We start from the raw sequence: 25662 nt of genomic DNA, 5'->3' as shown, positions 1-25662 counted from the left end.
TAATCTCAGCATTTTGGGAGGCTGAGGCGGGAGGACTGCTTGAGCCCAGGAGTTCAAGACCAGTCTGGACAACGTAGTGAGACCTTATCTCTTAAAAAAAAAGAAAGAAAAGAAAAGCTGGATGTGGTGGCATGCACCTATAGTCCCAGCTACTAGGGAGGCTGAGAGGAAAATATTGTCTGAGCCTCAAGAGGTTGAGGCTGTGGTTAGCCATGATCAAGCCACTGTACTCCAGTCTGGGTGACAGAGTAAGACCCTGGCCTCCCCATTCCTTACAAAACTGTTGTTGGAGAAATGTATTTTACACATTGATCAAAATATTTTGCAGCACGTTTGAGTTTATCAAACACTAGTATGCTGCCAAATAAGCTGTTATACTATACATTTCACAGGAAGCTGTTATTCAGGTAAAGTTATTGTGTCCTAGTTGAGAGCTACAACTTTAAATTCCCTTCCAGTCTTAAAAACTTTGACTTATAATCCTGTAACAAGGTCAGGTATATCTTAGGTAAAATACTTTGGTAGAATGCTAACCATTCCTTTTCCTGCACCCTCCATGATGCTGGCTTCTGTATTATTTGTAGTTATTTATGACTGTTTCTACCCCTAGCAGAGGGCATGCAGTTCCTGCTTCCTCAGCAACCTGGGAAGACCGGGCTGTTATGGGTTGGCTTTAGAGTTTAGACTGGCTTCTTCCTTAGGCATGTGATTTGTCACTGGTCAAAAGGCATATCCAAGTATAGTTGTGCAACTCTTCCAAAACCAGTAACAGACCCACCCAATAAACGAACCTGCAAAAACTTGACCTTCTTGGAACTTTGCCCTCCATTCTCACTGCTTTAAATTATGCTGTTCTCTGAAGTCTTGTTAGTTCTGTTTTTTTTTTTTTTCTTAGCGATGAGATCTCACCAAGTTGCCCAGGCTGGTCTTGAACCTTTCTTGGCCTCCCAAAGTGCTGGGACTATAGGCTGAGCTACGGCACCCAGACTTTTTTTTTTTTTTTTGAGTCAGAGTCTCACTCTGTGACCCCGGCTAGAGTGCAGTGGCACGTTCACAGCCACTGCAGCCTCGACCTGCTGGGCTCAGGTGATCCTTCCGCCTCAGCCTTCCAAGTAGCTGGAACTACACGCACACGCCACCACATTAGCCTGGCTATTTTTTTGATTTATTGTAGAGATGAGGTCTCGCCAAGTTACCTAGATTAGACTCGAACCCTTGGGCTCAGGCAATCCTCTCACCTCGGCCTCCCAAAGTGGTGGGATTCTAGGTGTGAGCCACCACGCCCAGACTTAGTTTTGTTTTTACTCGAATTGCAGAGCCATGATGCTTGTGTGCATTCATTTATTCTTTATTTATTTATTAGTCTTCTACTATATGCCAGGCATTGTTCTAGTCACTGTAGACTCAGCAGTGGACAAAGCACACAAAAGTCCCTGCTTCATTGAGTTTCTATTTTTAGTGGTCTTACTTTATTCACTGTTGGTTTAGAGAAACAATATTGGATTTTCACTAGATTTCTCTTCATAGAAAGATTTTCATCTAAATCTGATTAATCTAATCTCATCTTTCATGTGTCCCCCTTATTAACCTCTTGGCATAAAACAATAGTTTCTGAATTTATGCTTGTTCTGCACAGTTCATTACAACTTTGCACATGTTTTTTCTCCTTTTGCTTGAATGCTCTTCTGTCTCATCTGAAAAAAAATTTTGTTATGCCTCAGGGCTCAGCTCTGTTATCACTTCCTCGGTGGTGAAACCTTCCGTGATTTCTTCAGGCAGGATGGTAACTTTGGCTTCTGAGCTTTCACAGCATATTGTATATAGAACTTAACCACACCACGGTGTGATTGTTTATGAGTATGTTTGTCACTTTTGTTAGATTGAAAGATGGGGTTTATCTTAGTTTGTTCTTAATGTCCGCCATTTAGTGAGTTCTCAATACATATCTTTAAGTGAAAGAAAAATTTATATTGATGTGATATAGTGCAATATAATTTACATATGACTGTATAATAAAATAGAAATGTAAATATATGTACATTGTGAAAAAATCATATCTTCGAGATTTTAAATGTTTGTTTAAATCTGTTAATTATCTTATTATTATACATATAGAAAAATGCATTATCCTGACTCCAGAATCCTCTCATTCTCTAAAAGTCACTTTTCCCTTGCAATGGTAACCACTATCCTGACTTCTGACAGCATACATTTTTGAACTCTATCTTTAAAAAGAAAGTAGATGATTGCCTATTTTAATCACATAAATATTGATTTATTTAGAAAAGAAAGATTTAAATTGACATCTCTGCGTTTCAGTTTTTTTATCCAAGAATTTGGACTTGAGATCTAAGTTCCCTTTCTGTGCTAAAATTTTGTGAATCTGATTTAAAATTTCTCTCCCATTTTACTATTTATACAACAGCGCCCTCTGATGGTGTCACATTTCCTTAAATTTATGTACAGTATTTATTCATCACAGCAGTACTTTATTTCGAAGCTTCTGCCGTGGCCAGGTAATTCTAGAGGCACAAAGCTTCCTGAAGCCATCGGAAGTTATTGATCATGTGGTGCTCTCAGAGAACTGCTTGGCCAATGATGATGTGAAAATCTGACTCTGATGAAACACTTAACTGTTGTTTGACAAAATGTTATTTCTTGATTTACTAGAACATTTTCGGTGGACAGGATACCTTCACTTCTGTTTTAGCAGAGAAGCAGAGAGTATTTTGATCTCCTAGCATTTTGGTCATATAGAATGTGATTCTTCCTCTGGGGCCCAGAGTTCTTGCTCAGGGGAATGAGAGGCTAGTGAGCACGGCAGAGTTTTGAAGAGGCTGTTTTCCCTCTCCATTTTCCTGCCAAACAAATTATTTTTCTCAAATGGAATTAGGTGCTGTTATGATATTAACTTATACAATTATCGAATTTATAATATATTATTTTCTCAAGCACTGACTACTACAAAATATGTCTATGATAATGTTAACATTAACAAGGGGACCTCATACTCAGAAACATGGGAAACCACTGATTTAGATTTGAACTGCACTAATTTAACAATTACCAATAAAATATCTCTTGTACAAGGGCACTGTGGTAGCTATTATGTTCTTGCCTTTCAGTTTATCCATTTATAAGTATAGGAGCTGGATTGGCAAATGTTTCCCATGATGAACTCTCCTGCCCTGGATCCTTTTCTTCCCTTTCTCATTTACCTTTTCCCCTTTAAATAAATAATTTATTTCCAAGAGTTTCCTTTTTAAGATTAGAAGCATGCTACCAAAAAAAAAAAAAAGAAGAAAGAAAAAGTATAGAAGTAAGGGAATGCAATTCCCTTTCCTGGTTAATATGACTAGGGTGTATAAAGAAGAGCAGTGTCTTATGACATAAAAAGGTGGTTGGTTTCCTTTGAAGAGTATCCCTGAGGAGAATTCCACTTTCCTTGTTAAAATGGAAACTAGACCCTCTAAGGTTGACCTTGACATAATAAAGTAGAAATACAAGAGTCACGCAACAGCCAGAGATCTGACTCACCATATGTCGTGACTTACTCTCTGATCTTGTCCTAGCCCTGGGACTACTTATATATGAGGGACAGCCTAATAAGACCCCGCTCCTAGACATCCACTCTTCTCCAACTATAGATCTAGGGTCTACCTAAACTCCACCTTCTTTCCAGGTTTTGGTTCTTTGAGAATTTGTGTCGTTCTAACATGAAGGGTGCACCCCTTCAAGCTTACCCAGAAAGCTGTGAGTCTCCATTTAAGAACCATAGCAGAATGTAATGCCACAATCTCCAAATTAATAGAGGACACACCCACATCAAGTGGGACAAAGAGGATCTTATTCCATTTTAGCATCTCTGGATTAGAGCTGGAAAAGAGAACCCTCCTTCAAGGAGCTTTGATTTATTGAAGGTGTTAGTTCATTTTTTTTTTTTTTTTTGGTCATGACGGGGGGACCCAAAAAACTCAGAATTAATTTTTGGAAGGCAGGTACCTTGTAGCATAGGCTTCCTCCCACTAGGTAAGTGTTCTAGAAACCCATCTACATCAGTGTTTCAGCTAGCATTGTTGTGAGAGGCTGCTTTTGGCTTCAGTGAATTTGTGTGTGTGTGTGTGGCGATTCTTTCAATATGTTTGCCCATTTCATGATGGATGATTTATGAGCACAACTGTCTTACACTATGCTGAGTGTTCAGCAGTTTTTGACCAAAAGCAGCATGTCCCCCATGTCCCATCCTCCCTATTCACCCGATCTCACCCTGAGTGACTTTGTTTTGTTTCTTTGGATGAAAAATGTCCTCAAAGGGAAAGATTTTGCTGATGTGGAAGAGGTGAAACAAAACATGGCAGAAGCACTAAAAGGCATCAAAACTGACGAAGTACTAAAAGGCATCAAACTGTTTTGAGTAGTGGAAAAAGTGTCTCGATAGGTGTGTTGCATCATACGGAGAGTACTTTGAAGGTGTTTGAAGTTTAAATATGTAAGAATAAATGCACAATTTTTAAATAAATAAATTCCAGGCCTTTCTGGGTCCCCCCCCATATATCTCAGTATACTTTTTTGTATGTTTGGCAAGTTTTCAGTTAACTATTATTAGATAACTGGGTGCCTGAATAAAACAAACTGTATACTGAGTTTTCTAAAACTAAGGGCTGCCAAGAAGTCAATATGATCTTGTTTTTTATTTTTATTAAACATTTTATTTTTGATAGACACAGAGGGAGAATACTATGGATGATGGGGGCTGGGACTGGAGTTATGCTGCTGCAAACTGAGGAATGCCAAGGGTTGTCACAACACAAAGTAAGAACAAATCATGAAACACATACTGCTTTAGGGACTCCAGAGAAATCATTACCTTGCTGACACCTTTATTTTGAAGTTTTTGCTTTCAGAACAGTGAGAATTATTAATATTTTTTGGCTACACATTTTGTAGTACTTTGTTATGAGAGCCCTAGGAAACTGATATACCAGTTAGCAATAATGTGACAGCTAGTTTGAGTCACATCTTTTTCAGTGTTTACAGAGCCCAAACTATCAATAAACCATTATATGTTACAATTTATTCTATTTTGTTTTCTGCTTTCATTGTGGGAATATCATAAGAATATGTTGGTAATGTAACACATGATTTTCCCTCCATAAGCATCCATATTACAAAATGAACTAGAGTTTTGAAAATGTAGTCAATGTCAATATATTTGATGAGGTAATGCCCATTATATTTTTTTGAGCACTTATTCTTATTGGCCAGTGACCACTTCACCTATCATTACATATTTTGAATAACATTCCTATAAAACATCATTAAAATTGTCATTTTAAAAATTACAGAACAATGCTAGATAGTTAATTGACGATACATTATTTAAGAAAAGATGGATTTTAAGGAAACAACAAAACAAAAACAACTTATAAAACAATCTTCTAGCCGGACTTGGTGGCTCAGCCTGTAATCTCGTACTTTGGGAGGCCGGGGTGAGTGAATTGCCTGAGTCCGCAGGTTTGAGACCCGCCTGGGCAACTTGGCAAGACCTCATCTCTACAATAAATTAAAAAAAAAAAATTAGCTGGGTGTGGTAGCATGCGCCTGTAATTCCAACTACTTGGAAGACTGAGGCGGAAGGATCGCCAGAGCCCAGCAGGTCGAGGCTGTGGTGGCCGGCAGCGTGCCACTACACTCCAGTCTGGGTGATAGAGTGAGACTCCAACTCAAAACAGCAACAACAACAACAAAACACAATCTTCTAGCATGGTTCAAGTAATATCAGACTAAACTAGATCATTACATTAACTGAAATGTGTCTATCACTGCTTAAAATACCACCCATACTTAAATATATTTTTAAATATATGTGAAATCTTATTTAAAAATTTCATTTTCTTTCTTTGTTTTGTTTTTTTTAATGTAGAGACAGGGACTTGCAATGTTGTCCAGGCTGGTTTTGAACTCCTGGCCTCAAGTGATCTTCCCACCTTGGCATTCCAAAGTGCTGGGATTATAGGTGAGAACCACTTCACCTGACCTGATTTTGTTTTTATCAGTGGCCTAATTAGGTGAGTTAAAAATAGTAGTATAGTAATGATTATTGTGCAGGTCAGTGAAAAGACCAACACGCATGCCACATATTCTGCAATCGAACTGTTATTTAAGAGAAAGATACCCTAGTGTCCCCTACTGCAGGTTGAAGTTTATAGTCAACCCTATCTGCGAGAGTGTGTTATACTGAAAGGAGTAGACAGATAGATCTGGGATTTGCTGGAGGCAGGATTAGGTATGTGTTAAAGGTGTGTAAAAGAACTATATTTGATTTCTGCTTATTAATTGTGTCACCATGTGCAAATAATCCGAACTCTCTGACCATCAGCCTCCTTATTTTGAGACATGGTGTAACGGAAGTGCCCCCAGAGGGTAGTTGGGGGTGAGGAGGTCAACTGTGTAAAGCAACAGCACAGTGCCAGACACGTGTAAGTGTTCTGTGTTATCCTCTCCCATTTCCAGCCCCATTACTCCCAAATTGCCACCCAAACTGTGTCTAACAGATGCAATGTTCTCACGTGTTTTTCTGGATATGAACTTTATTCTTGAGCAGTCTAAAGGCCAAATAATCATTTTTTGCTGCAATAAACTTTATTTAAAGGATGTTCTCTTGGCTACTTCTTGCCTACCCATTCTCACAGATATATTTCTCCTCCACGTGGTGAAGGAGGGAAGCATCTCTTGAAATTTCTTAGATCATATTCTAGAAAGAACTGCTATGCATGATGAGAGGTGTGTTTCCTTTTTGAGGTCATGCTGTGCTTTTATTAGCACTAATATTTATTGTAATTGTTTCAACAAACCAAATTGAAAAAAATAGCTTAAAGTTTCAACTCTGTCTTTGACTTATGCCCTACGCCAAGTCACTGGGCCTCTTTGAGCCCAGTTTCTTCAGTTGAACAACACAGATCAAATGGTTTCTAAGGCTTTTGTAGCCTTTTCATGTGATTTATAAAATCTCTGTTCGGAAGCCGGCAACTGGAAGTGTGGTATGTGAGTACCACTTCTCAACAGCAGAGGGCACACTACCTCTAGTGTGCCTGGCCATTAGGTATTGAGAGCTAGCTACAGTTACCTGCCTGGAAGTTGGTATCCTTGATGATGGGAAGGAGCCAAGAAAATTCTGTAAATTCATGTTGTGCAAAGGACATTTCACTACATATTTCCAGTTGTTTGATATTTAGGTGAGCACTTAGATGAGAGATTTCGACATGCTAAGAGTACTTTTTGTAATTCTGTGAGGAACTTCATTTCTCTCCCATCTAAGTAACTCCATGCAGATGGGATGAAGATGAGAACTAACATTTATCAGGCACTTATTGTGTGTCAGGAAGTATACCTGGTGATTTAGGTACATTTTCTCTAACCTCACAGCCCTTTGAATTATATATTGTTACCTTTACTATTATTATATTTTTATTTTTTTGAGTTGGCTCTCAATCTGTCACCTGGACCGGAGTGCAGTGGCATGATCACTACTCACCACAACCTCAACCTCCTGGGCTCAGGCGATCTTCCTGCTTCCGCCTCTCAGATTGCTGGGACTAGAGGCACCTACTACCACACCTGACTAATTTTTTGATATTTTTGTAGAGATGAGGTCTTGCTATGTTGCCCAGGATGGTCTCGAACTCTTGGGTTCAAGCAATCCTCCCACCTCAGCCATCCAAAGTGCTGGGATTACAGGCGTGAGCCACAGTCCCTTTATCTTTATTTTTTAATGTGAGGCCACTAGGGCTCAGAGAGGTTAAGTGAGTTGCCTGAGGCATCACAGCTAGTGGAGATTCAAGTTCAAGTCTGTTACAGTCATGCAAGGGAATTTGGCTTTCTCTGTTTTGAAGTTTCCTGGCCTTTGTAATTCTAGATGGAAGCATTTCTCTGGCAAGAACTTTTTGACAATTGTATTTTATATGTCGCATACAAACATTTACTCATATTTTCAAGTTAGAAAACGTTAGACTGGACTATTCAATGTATTCTTTGTGGGCTGCTGTTGAAGGCTGCAGCAATATCTCCTTTAACAAGAAGGCTTGGATCTAAAAATCAATGGGTAAGGTGAAAATCACTATGGCAAAATTATCTTCAAGAATCCTATGGTAAGGCGTCTTGTTAAAGGATCACGAAGTTCCTTTCTGTGAGTCCAACACAGCCAGTCCAACACAGCCAGTCTTTCTTCCATTGTTGAAAGCAATTGAGCTTTAACAGCTGCTCCTGTTGTGGCTTCTTCTGTTGAGCTTCAGATGATGTAGTTTGCTTGTATTTGGAGCTATGCTGGGTGGTAATTCAACTCTTTTTTTTTGAGTCGGAGACTCACTCTGTCACCCAGGCTGGAATGCAGTGGCACGCTCACAGCCACTACAGCCTTCCAAGTAGCTGGAACTACAGGTGTGCACCACCATGCCTGGCAAATGTTTTTGATTTATTATAGAGACAAGGTCTTGCCAAGTTGCCCAGGCTGATCTTGAAACTCTGTACTCAGGCAATCCTCTTGCCTTGGCCATGATGCTCAGCCAAGTAATTTCACCTCTTTTTTTTTTTTTTAATTGGAGTCTCACTCCGTTGCCCAGCATCGACCTGCTGGGCTTAGGCGATCCTTCTGCCTCAGTCTTCCAAGTAGCTAGAACTACAGGCACACTCTACCATGCTCAGCTAATTTTTTTTTTTTAATTTACTGTAGAGATGAGGTCTCGCCAATTTGCCCAGGATGTTCTCGAACCCGAGGGCTCATGCAATCCCCTCACTTCAGCCTCCCAAAGTGCTGGGATTATAGGCTTGAGCCACGGCGCCTGGCCAAATCTTTAGACACCAAAGTCTCATTCAGCACGGTGAGATACTCTACAGTACTAGATGTCTTCTGAAACCCAGATCAAGAGAAGCAATATCAAATTCGTGTCTTATTTTGGTGCTTACTGTCAGTGATTTTCAAAAAACCTTTAGCTGTACATCAGAATCACCTGGAGGGCTTATTAAAGCACAGATTACTGGGCTCTATGCCCATAGTTTCTGATTCAGTAGGCCTGGGATTCAGCCAAAGGGACTGCAGTTCTGAAAAGTTCCCAGCTGATGCTGATGTTGCTGGTCTGGGACCCTCACAAGGAGAACCCTTGTAGTAGCTGAGTGGAAGCAGGTGGAGTCACTTGTCTGTCTTCCTTTCACTGTCTGTCTGTTTCTCTTGCTCTCTTTTATTTTTAGGCTGAGTGAATGTAGTTGAATTAGTTTAAGTTAAATTCAGGGGTTATAGCTCAGCCAACTCTTTATTCCATTGCTTAGCTCAGTACTTGGTACAGAATAGGAATTCAACAGATGCTTGTTGAATGAATGAATCAGTACGTTAAAATATATAATAGGAAGGTTTTATAGCACATGGTCATCATTATTATATACCTAGTACATGCAAGTGACTTATTTTCTTAAAAAGCAGACAGGCTTTAGATTAGAATAGCTTATATTTTAGAACTACTTTTGGTGATGATCATAGATATCAGGAACTATGCAGTTAGGTGCACTTTTGAGACACTTACATTTTGGGACCTGTGGTATGAATGTGAAATGGTGTGTGTGTGTGGGCGGGCGGGGGGTGGCGTGGAGTGGGGAGATAAAGAATGAGAATTTGTGTGTAGATGGAGCTGGGTGCAGGTACTCGTGTCTGTTTTAGAATGACATAGGGAAGTTTTGCAGGACCTGGGTTAGGTCAGAATGAACACAGGTACGAGAAGGATGAAGCTGCACTGGAACAGCCTATGTCTACTCCTGACACCAGGCTCTGTATTCTCCCATCCCTTTAAAGCACTGGGGAATTCAGTCACCATGATCCTTATAGTTTAGTGAGGCTATGAATTGTGGGATAACTCTGTAAATTAAGATATGTGTACACGAATCTCATCATTTTAGAGGACTTGATGATTATATTTTAAATGGTGCTTTAAAAAAATCTCAAAAATATATTGAAAGTTCAATTTAAACTTACAATTATTTTGTGATTTTTATTTTTGAGATATTTTATATTATTTGTCTTGCAAAATCTTAATATCCTATGTGTTTTGTCTCTTTAAGTATAAACTTATTTCTTTAAACTTATTTGTTGAAATTCATCTTCTTTATGCGGAAATCTTTTTAAGTGAATAACAGACAGCATGACATTCTATCTCTAAATCCATCCATGTACATTTTCTTTTGTTGCCAAGATAATATAGCTCAATAAAATTAACAAATCTCTTCTCTGAAATGCCTGGGACCACAAGTGTTCCAGATTTCAGATTTCTGGGGATTTTGGAATATTCACGTTATAGTTACCAGTTGAGTGTACCTAATCCATAAATCTGAAATTTTAAATGCTGCAATGAACATTTCCCCTGAGTGTCATGTCAGCATGCAAATGTTTAGATTTTGGAGTATTTTGGATTTCAGATTTTTGGATTAGGGATGCTCAACCTGACTCATTTAATACCTAGTCCATATTAAAATTATCCAGTTGTCCCTTGATTGTCATTCATATGTTATTTGATCAAACTAGGATCCAACCCAGGATCATGTATCTAGTTATTACATTTCTTCAAATTCACTTAATCTCACACAGTCCTTTTTCATTACGCTGCCTTGCCTTTGTCTTGTAAAATATCCCACTTTCAGTTTTATCTGATTGTGTCTTCAGAGTGTCTTTGGCTTGCTCTTCTACCTCTGTATTTTCTGGAACCTGGAAATCAGTTCTAAAGACTGCATTAAAGTACAAGGTAAAATACATCATAGGTGATACATGCTTCGTGTTGTGCCATGTGAGGAAGTATATCCCTGCCTGCCCCACCATTAATATTGCTAACTCTGATCACTAGACTAAGGCGAGGGCAGTATGATACTTCCACTGTAAAGTTGTGTTATCCTCTTGTGACAAAAGAATATTTCTGTGACACTATGAATGTTCATTTTCATGTAATCCATTTTCCTAGTGCTTTAACAGTTATTGATCATTCTTGCCTGAATTAGTAACTTTATAGAACTATCATTTTTCTAATTCTGCCTTACTTCCTGGTTAGCTGACGTTTGACAGAGCTCTTCTTCAACTGGGACTTTTTGGTACCCTCACATACAATTCTGTTGGACAGGCAGGTTAAATGTTGGATTTTTGCTTTTTAATTCCCAATTTCAAAGTAAGGAGTTGATTTAATGAACACCTTAAATAGTGGCAAATGAACTTGTTTCTTTAACAAAAAAATCATTATGGACTGGTAGAGTTTCATGAATTGAATATTTCAATGGACTATAATCATTTATTCCTTTTATGTTCAATTTATTTTATGTTCAATTTGTTCAACTGCTAGCCAGTGATAGTACCTTGTAGGCAACTCCTGTATCTGTTAAATACAATTCCATTAATTTTGAGCACTTGCTTCCTTGCACAGCAAGATGCATAGACTTATCTTGTAACTTCCTTGTCCCAATTGTCAGTCAGCTACTTCATTGGCAAGCCCTGGTTTCTTCAGTGGGAAAAGTATTAGATACCAAAATCCTAGCACTTAGGATGTTTATTGTGTACTGGGTTGACAATGTTTATGAACCTTTTCAGTAGCCTATTTATATTTAGTTCATGCATTTTCTTTTTTTTTTAATTCATGCATTTTAAATATTGGAATTTTGTATAATGAAAATTCATATAGTAAGGGATAGCTGTATTTTGAAAAATAATGGGATGTATTGTATTCTTGAAAATTGCTAAGAGAACATATTTAAGTGTTCTCATAAAAAAAATGACAAATATGTGAGGCAATGCTTATGTTGATTAGCTCAAAGTAGCCATTCTACAATGTATACATATTTCAGAACATCAGGTTGTATAACATATATACAATTTTTATTTGCTAATTACAAAATACATTTAAAAATAAATGAGGGCAACCCCCTTGGGTTCCCTTCTACTGTGGGAGCTTTTCTGTCTGCTCAATAAATCCTGCTTTCAAAAATAAAAATAAATAAATAATAAAAAAGTTCTATTTCTGTTACCAATTCAATTTTAACATGTTTTTAAGTAGCTACTTGATTTTATAATTGTATCTTTTGCATTGAAAATCTTGACCACCCATAACAAACATTGCTTTATCTTATAAAGAAAATGATTTCAAAATAACACTATTAATATTATTATTGATCGTAAGCCAAATCAAATGTAAAATTTGTGATTATTTTTGTAGTATAGATCAATTTTAATGGAATAATTAATTTAATTACTTTTATGTTGATCTCATATAATAACTTGCCTTTGAAATATGTCTTGTCTGTTTTGTTTTCATCATAGGTTGATCATTTTGGATTTAATATTGTGAAAACTTTTAATCAGCGGTACCTAATAGCTGATAAATACTGGAAGAAAGATGGTGGTTCAATTCTGTTCTACACTGGTAATGAAGGAGACATTATCTGGTTTTGCAATAATACGGTATGTGCAGATTTGTGAAATTCCATGCTCTGACAATTTGTCTTTTATTATGATAAGCTGGAAAAGATGTTTTGTTGTATACATGACCAAGTATTACTGTTCTTAATTATAAAGTTATTTAAAAAAAAAAAGATGAACTCACTAATAATGAAAAAGTGGCAAAAGTATATGAATAGGAAGCTCACAAAAAATACAGATATCCAACACACCTGCATGTTCAGCTTTAAAGAATTACAAATGAAAGGAATGATATACTATTTTTGAAAAATTAAATTTTGAAAGTTTAAAAAAAAATCCTAACTTCTTTCTAGAGTGAACAAGAATATAAGAGAAACAGGCATAGGAATTTTTTATATATAGTTTATTTTGATTATGGCCTCTAGAAAGTAAACAGGAATTTTTGTATGTTTGTTCAGTGTTATAGCCTGAGAGTCCAGGACTGTATTAGATATACAGTTGGTGCTCAATAAATATTTGTTAAATGAATGAATGAATAAATCCTAAACAAAGCCAATACAAATAAAAATGTACACGTTTGACTGTCAATTATGAATATGGGAATAGGTAAAGCTGTAGCTATATTTTAGCTTAGGTTTTCTGTTCTACCATTTTTCTTATATTTGTGAGGGTTAAAAATAATATAGTCTGTTAGCTTGCTTCCCTGACTATATTTTCTATTACCTTTTATAATAATTCTTAAATCCATTAACAAAACTATGTATTTATTTATTTTAAGGAGAAAACAGTATTTATTGAGAGGACAGAAAAACTCTCATAGTGGGAGGAGGTTGCCCAACAAATCTTAATTTAGAAGGACACATGAAAGGAAGAAGTTCTCTTTTTCAATGTGTTAGTGCTGTGACTAGAAAATGTCAACTTTCTACCAAAAAGCTATGTCTGGAATGGTGCTGGTAGTCAGGGGGTCTCAGTAAATATTTGTTGAACTAATATGAATTGAAAGGAAAGATATGAATCCAATTATACTGTTATTACATTCCTTATTTTCAATTAATATCTTAGAAATGTTAAAGGATCTAGACATGTTAGTTGAAATAAGATATTTTCCTGAGAAATTATATTCTGGAATGTCTGTTTTTTTTTTTTTAGTTTAGTGACAAATTAAATCAGGACTTCCTTTCCGTCAGATTCCCGCTCTGTTATCCTGTGAAACAGCAGAGGCTTCCTTGTCTTTTTTCTCTTTTTTTCTGTGACTTTTGTCTTATGTGAAGGCCACAGGGCAACTTCTCCCACCCAGTGATTTTTCCAGCTCCTGTTCTTTACTTTTGGCAGATAGCTGTTTCTGCCTCTACCAGGCACTGCATTGACAGACTCTGTGGCAGAACTTGAGGAATCTCTGTTGGAATGGACTCTAAGTGGAAATGATGGAAAGGACTCTAAGTCCATCCATGTTGCTGTGAAATTCATGATTTTGTTCTTTATGGATGCATAATATTCCATTGTGTATAGGTACCACATTTTAAAAAATCCAGTCCTCTTTTGATGGGAAGCACTGTTGGTTCCATGTTCTTGCTATTGTGAACAATGCTGCAATAAACATACACGTGCAGGTTTCTTTTTTATAGAGTGATTTGAGTTCTTCTGGGGATTATACTGAGTGATCTTTCACAGAAACAAAGAACTGAGTATCGCATGTTTTCACTCATAAGCGGACCTTGAACAACTATCGTAATACTATAAGAAAAGGATTGGTAGTAGCAGGAAACTGCAGGGGTGTGGGGGCAGGGAGGCAGAATTGGCAGTAGTGGGAATCTGCCCGGGAGACACACCCTATCAACAAGGGTACCTGCATAGTGAACATTTGTATACCTAACCCTAAATTGTACCCCACATCTTTTTAAAAAATGTGGTACATATACACAATGGAATATTTATGCAGCCATAAAGAAGGACAAATGTATGGACTTCGCAGCAACTTGGATGGATTTAGAATCTATCATACTCAGTGTGATCTATCACAGAAACAGAAAACTGAGTTCCACATATTCTTACCCATAAGCGGACCTTGAACAATTATCATAATACTATAAGAAAGGGATTGGCAGTAGTGGGAAACTGCCAGGGGAGAGGTGGGCATACCTCATCAACAAGGGTACCTGCATAGTGAACATTTGTACACTTAACCCTGAATTATACCCCACATCTTTAAAATAAAAAATTTTAAAAAAGAAAAAAAGAAATGGTGGAAAGGAAGTGGGAACAGTTCTGGAGAACCAACTAGATGCAGATTCTTAGAGGGCAGATTCTGGCCCCTTCCCCAGCCCCAGACACCTTCCTTCACATACCAAAGTGTTCCAGTGCATATTCACTTCTGGACATTCATCTATTGAGAGGCAGTGTAGCATAGTAGACAAAAGTGGAAACTTCAAGCAGACTGACAAAGTTTGAATTCTGATTTTGCCACTTTGCTATGTGATGTTGGGCCAATTTCTTATTCTGTGCCTCAGTTTTCTCATCTGTTAAATGAGTATAGTAATAATATCTAGTTAGTCCATAGAACTGTTGTAAAGACTAAATAAGATTAAGGGACTTGCAAGCATATAATGTTAAAAGATGTTATTGTATTACATTTACTTCTTTTGAAAAATAAAAATACCCCTGAAATAGGTCCAGACAAATACTTATTACATTGTGAACCTGGTCAAAGAAATAGCTTCTTCTCAAAGCCTGAGGTCAACTCCACAGAGGTCTGAATATTCTGATGGGTGGTCCTTACCCTTAAGCACTCTGTCTGGTAGGGTAAGACACTCATGTAAGCAGACATTGTAGCACAGTATTAGTGTATCAGCACAGTGGTGTTGAGAGGAAGGAGTGATCAGGACTGCCAGGATGGGGCAGACAGAGGTGGGCTGTTGAGTTGAATGTTTGCAAGACCTGTGGATAAAGGGCAGGGAATGAATAGATCCTTAAGAGACAGCATGGGGGCTATTAAAACTATCTCTGGTTAAATTCTTTATCCTCACATGAAGCAGCTCTTCTAATTGTTTAATTGTTCATTTCTTGATTAAAACAAACAAAAACACTTTGAGTCTTTCTTAGGATGTAAACTCATTAAAAGCAACAATGTACACTAAGGAATGATAGATAGTGTGTGATGTTTGCTGCCTGGAATGCTTTGTTGAGAAAAGACTGTGAGGCCACAACTGAGATAAGTGGAAAAAAAAAAAAAAGGCAGGGATTGATGCATGACCATCCACAGGTGTTGGAGCAAGGAGGTTAACAGCACTTGGTGTTTGTGCTAGAGACAGAGAGCCTATGTTTAAATCTTGGCTCTGCTACTTATTAGCTATGTGTTTGTTGAAGTTATTTAAACTCGTGTGCTTCAGTGTCTTTGTAAAATGGATTACTCAAAGTGTCTATTTCTTAGATTGGTTGATAATTAAGTGAATTAATACATGTAAATGATTAGAACAGTGCCCAACACATTATAAGAACTCAGTTAATATTAGCTATTATTAGCTGCTATTTATTTTCCAGTAAATAAGATCAATCTAAAGGCCCTGGGGAGCTTAGTATGCTTATTTGCACTGTTTTCTTTTTTATGTTGTAAATACCACATATGAGAACATGGCTTACTTCGATTTCTTTAGCTCTTTCCTAGAAGACTTGGCACACTACGATTTAAAGACCACTTTAGATACAATGTTGATTCTAGAGCTAGAGTGTCATGATAAGAAGAGTTGGAGTGACAAGCGGATGAGCAACCTGGGATTATTTTAAATTGTTTCACTCTAATACAGTGTGAGATTGATGTGCAACAATGAAACAGCACTTATGTAGAACAAACATACGCTGTGCAAGTTTTCAGAGAGCTCTTTTTGGCTTGGTTTAACAGCTATATTTCATACAGTTTGCAAAAAGGTTCACTGAGTTTTTTAACATCCTGATTTTATCTTGTGAATTTGTAAACTCTTCTTAGGGATTCATGTGGGATGTAGCTGAGGAACTGAAAGCTATGTTGGTGTTTGCTGAACATCGATACTATGGAGAGTCCCTACCCTTTGGTGACAATTCATTCAAAGTAAGTATACTTTTTACTTTTAAGTTTTAAAGTTTTGGGGTTTTTTATTTTTATTTTTTTTTAGTTTAGAACATTTTATGATTACATGACCCACTGTGAGATAGCTTTAATTTGAACAACCTGAAATCTCAGTAATTTGTACTTAATCTTTTTGTATACAATCTAAACAGACTGAGACTTTTAAAGCCAAATTATTATCATTCCTAATGTCAATCAGTTTTTACTCAGTGAATTACCTGAGCCGGGTCATTCTTACTCTGTAGCTGCAGAGACAGTGCAAGGAGCTTTGTTATTTCAGAAATGTCAGTAAACAATTCTGCTTTATACATTACACACTTAAATTATGGAACTGCCACTGGAAAAAATATAATGAGTATATAAAATTTATCGAGTAAGATGTTTTTCAATTAAAAAAATAACTTTGACTCAGTGAGGCTAACTGGCCACTTGGGATCTCTTTTAGGTCTTTTTTGTTCTTATAAGGAGTTTGGCTTCTACCATAGACCTAATAAACCAGGACACTTTCCTCAACAGAATCAGTTGTGTATTACCTATATTAATTTGCTACCTATACTATTTTTTTCTTTTTTTATATTTTATGTTAAAGATGTGGGGTACATACAATTCAGCTGCCTGTACTATTATTTACTTAATATTTTTCTTTAATAATAAACTTACTTTTCCAGCTTAGCACCATCATAACCAAGGGATCTATGTATTGGTTATTTTTTCCCAATTACATTAAAATAAAACAGTATACTTTAATTATAAATATATGTGTACTACCTAAGACCATCAGCATACACATATGCTTTGGGGAACTCTCAGCTAGAAGGACGTGGGGCCATTTTCTAGGCTGCTTGTTTTGAGAGTATGGAGGTTTTATTATTTTATATTATAAATAAAATAAATAAAAAAGAAATATTCTTGTGTTATAAATAAAGCAGAACAATTTGCTGATATTTGAGGGGTTGTATAGGAAGCTCTGTTTTTGTTTTGTTTTTTTGAGTTGAGGTCTCACTCTGTTGCTGCAGGCTGTAGTGCAGTGGCACAGTCATACTCATTACAACCTTGAGCTCTTGAGCTCAAGTGATCCTCCTTCATTAGCCTCCTGAGTAGTTAGACCTATTCTTTAGCTTAGCATTTTGCATAAGCATCGGATTAGAGGAATTGACAGGTCCTGAAATCATTGGGAAGCAGTTAGCTTGTTGCAGATAGAAGTAGAACTCTCTCTCCTAGGTCCCTGTGATTAATACTCTGCCAGCAGAATGGAGTGGGGGCTCTTTTTGATATGCTTCTTTTCCTTTGTGTGCTCTCAGAATTTGTCAGGAGCATGAAGGATGCTACAGATATTATGCAAGGATTAGAAAAAAATTGCACTCAACTATATACATAGCACCATAAAAACTGGAAGTAAGGAATAGTGATAGTGAGAGAGGAGGTAAAAAGTTAGAAAGCATACATCTTGGATGAGAGGGAAGGCTATGTAGGAAGGAGGAAAGATGGGAGCTGAACGATTCACAGGATGCAGGAATCAGAATGGTGAGACCAAAGCATGAAGGGCAAACAGGGTAGCTTAATATAGAAATGTAGCTATATTAGTTAGCTATTGCTATGTTAAAAAGTGCCTTAAACCTTAGTGGCTTAAAACAGTAATAAATATATATTACTTTGCAGTTTCTGTGGGTGAGAAATTAGGAGTGGCTTAGCTAGGAGGTTCTGTTTTAGGGTGTTTCATGAGGTTATGATGTTAGCTAGTGCTGCAGTCATCTGAAGGCTTGACTGGGGCTGGAAAATCCTCTCTACTCATATGGAGGATCACTCACATGAGTGATAAACTGGTGCTGGATATTGACAAGAGGCTGCAGTTAAAGGTCTACTTGGGTTCATGATGTGACAACTAACTTCCCTCATAGCTGACTGTCTAGGAGAGCAAGGTGAAAGCTGCAGTGCTTTTTTAAATGACCTAATCTTGTTAGTCATTAATATAATCACTTCTGCCACATTCTGTTCATTAGAACCAAGTCACTAAGTTCAGCTCAAGCTCAAAGGGAATAGAATTAAGCTTCACTTTTTAAAGGAAAGGAGTGTCAAGATTTTGCAGACATATTTTAAAACATTTTGTTTGCCCCCTCAGTTCAGCAGGACTCTGTTTGAACTTCACCTCCCTATACTGCAGTAGGGAAATTGTCCCTGTATAAAAAGCTAGATGATTATGGAACTCATGAGTTTTCCTTCTCTCAGGGATCAATGTCTCGTGTTGCCTGTTTTCCAATGCCTGAAAATTGTTGTTGTTTTCTTCCCAATTTTATAGTTATTTACAATAGGCAGGCTCATTTGTTTCTGTTGTAGATATGGCTGATATAATATGTAATCTTTCTGATAAGAAAGAATGAATTTTATTTTTATTGGTGATTCTTATCTCCATTGTCCATAGGATTTAGTTTATGTTTGCCTATATTGTAGACATTTTAAATGTGTGAATATTTGAAGCAAAAGTTGTCTATTAAGCTTAGTTTACAATTAGTATAAATGATATTTAATGTAAAATACATTAGGTACTTCCATAAACTTAAAATCATTTTTTCATGAGTTGTTTAAACCAGCACAACTATTGCTTTGACTGGGCATTTTAGCTCAATTGCCTTGGAATTCTATGTGGAGAAAAGCTTATCTGAGATGTGCTCTCTTCTGGATCTATACTATGCCTAAGCTGCTATCATGTGTACATTTATACCCATGTTCTTTGTTATTTTTCTTTAGGATTTAAGACACTTGAATTTTCTGACATCAGAACAGGCCCTGGCTGATTTTGCAGAATTAATCAAACACTTGAAAAGAACAATCCCAGGGACTGAAAATCAACCTGTCATTGCCCTAGGGGGCTCCTATGGTGGCATGCTTGCAGCCTGGTTCAGGATGAAATATCCACATATGGTAGTTGGGTAAGTGCATTTATGTTGGACGTGAGTGCTTTCTTACTGATTGTCAAGTGACACTTAGAGATTCATTTTGGGTAAGACATATTTCATTCTATTATACTGAAATTTCTAATTTCTGTCTCATTAACAGCTATGTTATTTTTCTCACAATTGTTGTTAAATATCAGTTTCGATTTTAAAACTTGAATTAGATGAGTTATATGTATTTTTTTCTTTCCTTTTTTCTTTTTTTTGTCATTTAGTGCTCTTGCAGCTTCTGCCCCTATCTGGCAGTTTGAGGATTTGGTACCCTGTGGTGTATTTATGAAGATTGTAACTACAGATTTTAGGAAAAGTGGTCCAAATTGTTCAGAGAGCATCCGCAAGTCCTGGGATGCCATTAATCGACTCTCAAATACGGGTAAACTTTAATTAAGAGAGTAGAATTGTGGGTTAAAAAACAAACAAACTTTCATTTGTTAAATTCAACACTTCCTACTTTTTAAGCAAACATTTTGTTAACGTATACCACATATAAAGAAAAGTGCACAAATCAAAATTCATCGCTTGATGCATTTTCACAGAGCAAGCACATAGTATAATTAGCATCTGGATCAAAAGATAACATTGTCAGTGTGTCAGAAATCCCCTCATGCCTTTTCAGTCATTACCTCCACACCTACACAGCAAATCATTGCTCTCACTTCTAGAACTATATATTAATTTTGTTTGGTCTTGAATTTTTTAGTAATTGGAATTGCATATATGTATTCTTTTGTGTCCCTGTCTTTTGCTCAATGCTGTTTGTTAGATACATTCATTTATTTTACTTAGCTGTAGTTTATGCATTCTCATTGTTCTATAGTGTACCTACTTATTTATTATTTCAATAATATCTTAAAAAGGGGGAATAATTCAAAATAATAATTCTGGTAAGCTCTATGAGGATAGCCAACTTGCCTATCGTAGGATTCTCCAGTTGCTCTAAAAATATTCTTGGAGAAGTATAGAAGACCGAGTTTTCTAAAATACTATGTGAAGAATAAATAATCAGTAAAGCCTTCTGTTGATCAGAACTTCTTAGGTTCCAACAATGTGTTTCTATTCCCAGGCCATGGTTTGCTGTGGCTTACCGAAATCCTTCACCTGTGCAGCCCATTGACTTCTCAGGCTATCCAGCATTTGAAAGACTGGCTCTCTGAAACCTGGGTGAATCTAGCAATGGTGGACTATCCTTATGCATCTGGCTTTTTACAGCCTTTGCCTGCGTGGCCTATCAAGGTAACAGGAAAATGTCCTCTCATTATTTTTAATAACATCTTATTTTGTTCATGTGCATTCTCTGACTTTTAACATCAGAGAAAGTCCTAGTGATGGAGGGGCTCTGGAGTCCATCAAACCTGGTCTGGAATTCTGGGCTCTGCTACTTTCTGGTTATGCAGCATTGGATATGTTACCCCACTTTTCTGAGCCTCAGTTTTCTCATTTGTAAAACAGGGATACAGGCCAGGCACCGTGGCTCAAGCCTGTAATCCCAGCACTTTGGGAGGCCGAGGCGAGAGGATTGCCTGAGCCCAGGGCTTCAAGACCAGTCTGGGTAATTTGGTGAGACCTCGTCTCTACAATATATCAAAAAATTAGCCGGGCATGGTAGGGCACGCCTGTAGTTCCAGCTATTGGAAAACTGAGGCAGAAGGATTGCCTGAGCCCAGCAGGTGGATGCTGGGGTGGCCATGGGCATGCCACTGCACTCCAGCAGCCTGGGTGACAGAGTGAGACTGACTCAAACAAACAAACAAACAAACAAAAAAAACACGAAAAGAAAAGAAAAACAGAGATACAGAAACAAAGAACTGAATGTCATGTGTTTTCACACTTAAGTGGATTCTGAACATTTATCACTACTACTTATCAATACTACTGCCAGGGGAGGGGGGTGGGGCACATAATATTGCTAAGGGTACCTGATTCTAAATCAGGGAAGTGAGATACCCAAACTTCATCTGTATGTTGACTATGTATGTACTTAAACCTGACTTGTACCCTATGTTTTTAAAATAAAAGAAAAACAACAGCAAAAAATGCATCAATTACAGAGTTATATAAATTAATACCAAGGGTTACTGTTAATGGAATAATTACCATTTGCCAAATCCTGGACTGTGTATTTTGCATATATAATTTGTTTAATTTTTGTGTTATGTGTAAAACTCAGAGATCTATTTAATACATGGTTATAATCCAGTCAGCTGCTAAAGCATTCTAGGCAACACACATTGTGAAGGGGTAATCCCCATGCAGCATGGTAGAGTGGAAAGAACACTGACCTGAATCCTGAAGGTGAGGCTTTGGTCCAGAACTGCTGATTACCAGCTGTATGATTTCATGCCAGGTGCTTTCTTCCCTGACCCCCTGTCTTTCTCTGCAGAACAGGATAACATTACATAACACAATGGATAGGGTTGTGCTGAGAATCAAATAATCAAGTCTGGATGTTAAAAGACTTTGGAAAATGTAAAGACACATTTCACTATACATTTTAAAGTTCTTTTCATGTCAAAATTCTTTATTGTGTATGCTCTTTATAGGCATTCTTTTGGAAATAACTTTCCTCTTAGTTTTAAAAACAAAGGCTAGCCAACTTGGTGGTTAAGTTTAGGGAACATGACTGACTTTCAAGCTGGAATGGGTGCTGAAAGTGAAAACAGAATTGGTAATATGAGAGTCAGGTTTCAAAAGCTGTCTAGCTGTCCCTTTGAACTACTACATGTACGCCTTGCTTAAAACTTTGTTACTAAAATGAACAAGTCCATTTGCTATTAGAGTTATTTATCTTCATTTAAAAAGTAGAATAAAGGGATGGACGTGGTGGCTCATGCCTATAATTTTTGCACTTTCATATATGCTGTCTCATTTAATCCTTACAAAAATACTGTGGGGGGGAGGAGGAATATAATCTAAGATTTATGGAAGAGAAGTTAAAGCTCAACTAAGAGGTGGTGGAAGTGAGATTTGAACTTGAGTGTGCCATATTTCAGAGCCTATGTTATTCTACCTATTGTACTGGATTAGGAGGAGGCTTGATTGAAAGTTTGAGTGGATCACTGCTCACAGCATGACAACTATCAGATTTAACTCTGTACTCTGTATATAAAATGAGAATTACATTTGCATCTTTATTCCCACTTGAAGAACAAATGAGCTGTCAGATGATAAAAGCATATGAGGAATTCTCATTATTTAGAGCAGAGGTTGGCAAACTTTATCTGTAAGGACTATATTTTGGGCTTTGCAGGCTGTATGACAGAAGTCACAATTACTCAACTCTATAACTGTAGCAGGAAAGTAGTCATAGTTAATACATAAACAAACGAGGATTGCTGTGTCCAATAGTACCTTATTTATAAAAACAAGCAGACTGGATTTGGCCTGGGGGTTACAGTTTACTGACTGTGATCTAGAAAAAGAGCCAGAGGCACATAGCTGGTTAATGCTAGTTGGTTTATCATGATTTGGAACAGTGAGCAATCTAACTGGTTTCTTCCCTTTTCTTTAATATTTCTTTTGATTTAGCACATTCCTTTTATGTTTTGTACATATATATTAATAAACATTTATTTTTAAGCTAAGATAACTTTGTAACTTTTCCCCACAATCACTTTTACTTCCTTTGTGCAAAATCAGTTGTTGTCATTCTCTTTAGTTGTTTCTTCCCGACATCCTTTCTCTTGACAAATCAAGGAATTCTTGATTACTTATATTTGTGATTCTGTTTCCTGCCTGCACCCCTCCAGAAGTGTTCTTATCTCTTGTCTCTTGCTTGAGAGCTTCCATTGTCTCTGTTTCTAATTTCATCCTGTAGTTAGTTACCCATCTGATTTTCAGAATTTTTCCACTACGTGTCTCCTCCTTAATGTGTAGCTTCTGATCACTTTCTTTCACAGTTCATTCTATTTCTCCTTTCTTGACCCCCTCACTGTTCTCCCAAACCACTAATCCCTGGAACACTACCCAGTTGGGGACCGCTCTTTCACTTGGATAGTTCCATTTAACTAGGACTCCTCCTCCCTCTGATACACTTCCTCCTTTTTAAAGGGCTGACAAACAGCCGTCCTTTTCTGAGTCTGTAACTTAGGCTTAGGATGGTGAGATAATATGTAACAGTTGAGTTATGAAAAAAAGCAAATGATTTCCAATTCTGTCTGGACCCTGTACAGTTCTGAAGGATCCATGGGCAGCGACTAAATGACATTTTCCGTGTCAATTCAACTATCATTCTTTTTAATTTGTCTTAGGACTTTGCACACTCGACTCCATTTGCTTTTGTTTACTGTTAACAGAAGCTGCAACATTCATGCAGAAATAATCATGGACTTGGCTGGTGGAACACAAGAGGGGAGAAGAGAAAAGGGAAATAGAAAACCCCTCTGTCATTTGACTGTTCTATCAGCATAAAAACTACTAGGTTTCTTCTTAGTTTAAAAGAGCAGTTTTAAAGGATACTGTAATTTGTTAATTTTGGAATCATTTTTTAGCGGACATCTCATCCAATATTTTAGCTTAAGCTTCTGAGCATGCAGATAGATATAGTGAAATAATAAGACATAAGATGGAAAATCTCTTCCGTTTGTCTTGGCGTTTGGTAATGTATGCGACCTCTCTGGGTGGTTTAAGCGGTTTAGGTGCATTCTATGAAAAGGGAGCTTTTAATGACAAAACTAATGTGATTATCTGAGTGAGTGTGAGAGGGGTATTGAAGCCTTAGAGAAAGAAAAATCTGTTAGAAAAGCTGAATGTATCTGCTTAATCCTTTCTCTAATGTGGATGGACCATGCTCTCTGAGAGGAGATTGGTCTTTTTTTTTTCCAATCTATCATCTTTTAAAAAATTTTATTTGCATCCTTTTCCATTCTCTTATTCAAATGTGTATGCATGTATGCTCATAGGTAGAGACATTTAAAGCTTTTAGACAAATCATTATCTTTATTTTCTCTGGTGTATGTGGGGTCAAAGGGCAGAACCTAAATATTTGGGTGCAGATCTGATTAGCTTGATCATAAGGTTGCATGAATGGTCTACTTTCTCCACTATTTCTATACTCTTTAAAACCAGAATTATTAAAATGGACTTCTAATGCTTTTTCCAAGTGTTTCCTGAATGTTCTTCTTTATTCTAGGAAATGCCTCATATTAAACTTTACTATTATATATTTTTTAAAAGTTTTATGATTGTCACAGAATTTCTTCTAAGTTTTTGTCAAAACAGATAAACTTAGAAAAACATAAAGACAATCTAAGAATTTACAAAATAGGTTTAAAAAAATTAAGCATGAGACTGCAAGTATATTGGACTATTTGTGTTATTTTTCTCTTAACTTTTTCTAAAAGTTATGTTTCTATAACTTTCAAAGTTGAGTACATGTAGTACAGTTATAGTGGTTGGAAGCTCCAGAAAGTCTGCATTTGTTTGTTTGTTTTTAGAGTCAGGGTCTTATTCTGTTGACCAGGCTAGAGTGTAGTAGCACAGTCGTAGTTCACTGAAGTCTCACAATCCTGGGCTCAAGTGATCCTTCTGCCTCAGTCTCCTGAGTAGTTGGGACTACAGGTATACACCACCATGCTTCACTAATTAAAAAAAAATTTTTTTTAGAGACCATGTCTTGCTGCTATGTTGCTCAGGCTGGTCTTGGACTCTTGGCCTCAAGCAGTTCTCCTGCTTCATTCAGCCTCCCAACTAGCTGGGATTACAAGAGTCTGCATCTGAATTCCAGCTCTGTTTCTTTCTTGCTTATGTGATGTTGGACAAGTTTCTTAACCTCTCTGTGCTTTAGTTTCCTCATTTGAAAAATGGGGATAATAATAATTTTGTAATGCTTATTAGGATGGTGATGAGTATTTCTTAGGATCTGGTATATAATAAGCACTAAATTGATGCTATTTATATAATAATAACAATAACTATTATTGTTATTATATGATGTCAGGAAGTCAGATTATTATACCAGGACTTTGTGGGCAAAGTCTGGGTTCAGACCTGAATTCATAGTGGGTTTTCTTTTTCCATATCAGATGCGGAAATGTGCCGATGGCATAACAAGGCTTGAAGGAGACACGTCTTACACTTAAGTGTGAAAACCAAGCCATCAGCCTTCCTATACTTACAGTTTTTAAACTGTATGTCTTTAGTGAGACTTCTGTGAACTTGTTTTCTTCTTTGTGACACAG

The 25662-nt window shown here is 37.0% G+C and overlaps 1 protein-coding gene across 1 annotated transcript in view; it reads left to right on the top strand.

Moving 5' to 3' along the window:
* Positions 1–12316: 12316 nt before the first annotated feature.
* Positions 12317–25662, top strand: part of PRCP (prolylcarboxypeptidase) — a 29933-nt gene continuing 16587 nt past the window's right edge. Inside the window, exons 1-5 of the mRNA XM_008058112.1 lie at positions 12317–12478; positions 16416–16517; positions 19281–19462; positions 19702–19859; positions 20550–20719. Coding sequence (XP_008056303.1) covers positions 16422–16517; positions 19281–19462; positions 19702–19859; positions 20550–20719 — 606 coding nt within the window. The 5' untranslated portion in view covers positions 12317–12478; positions 16416–16421. The remainder of the gene's footprint in view (positions 12479–16415; positions 16518–19280; positions 19463–19701; positions 19860–20549; positions 20720–25662) is intronic.

The sequence above is a fragment of the Carlito syrichta genome, unplaced genomic scaffold (genome assembly GCF_000164805.1).
Source record: "Carlito syrichta isolate Samal-C Ts95f unplaced genomic scaffold, Tarsius_syrichta-2.0.1 Scaffold303214, whole genome shotgun sequence".
Classification (NCBI taxonomy): Eukaryota; Metazoa; Chordata; class Mammalia; order Primates; family Tarsiidae; genus Carlito; species Carlito syrichta.
Note: the sequence above shows the minus strand (reverse complement) of the source record. Positions and strands in the feature narration are given on the sequence as shown.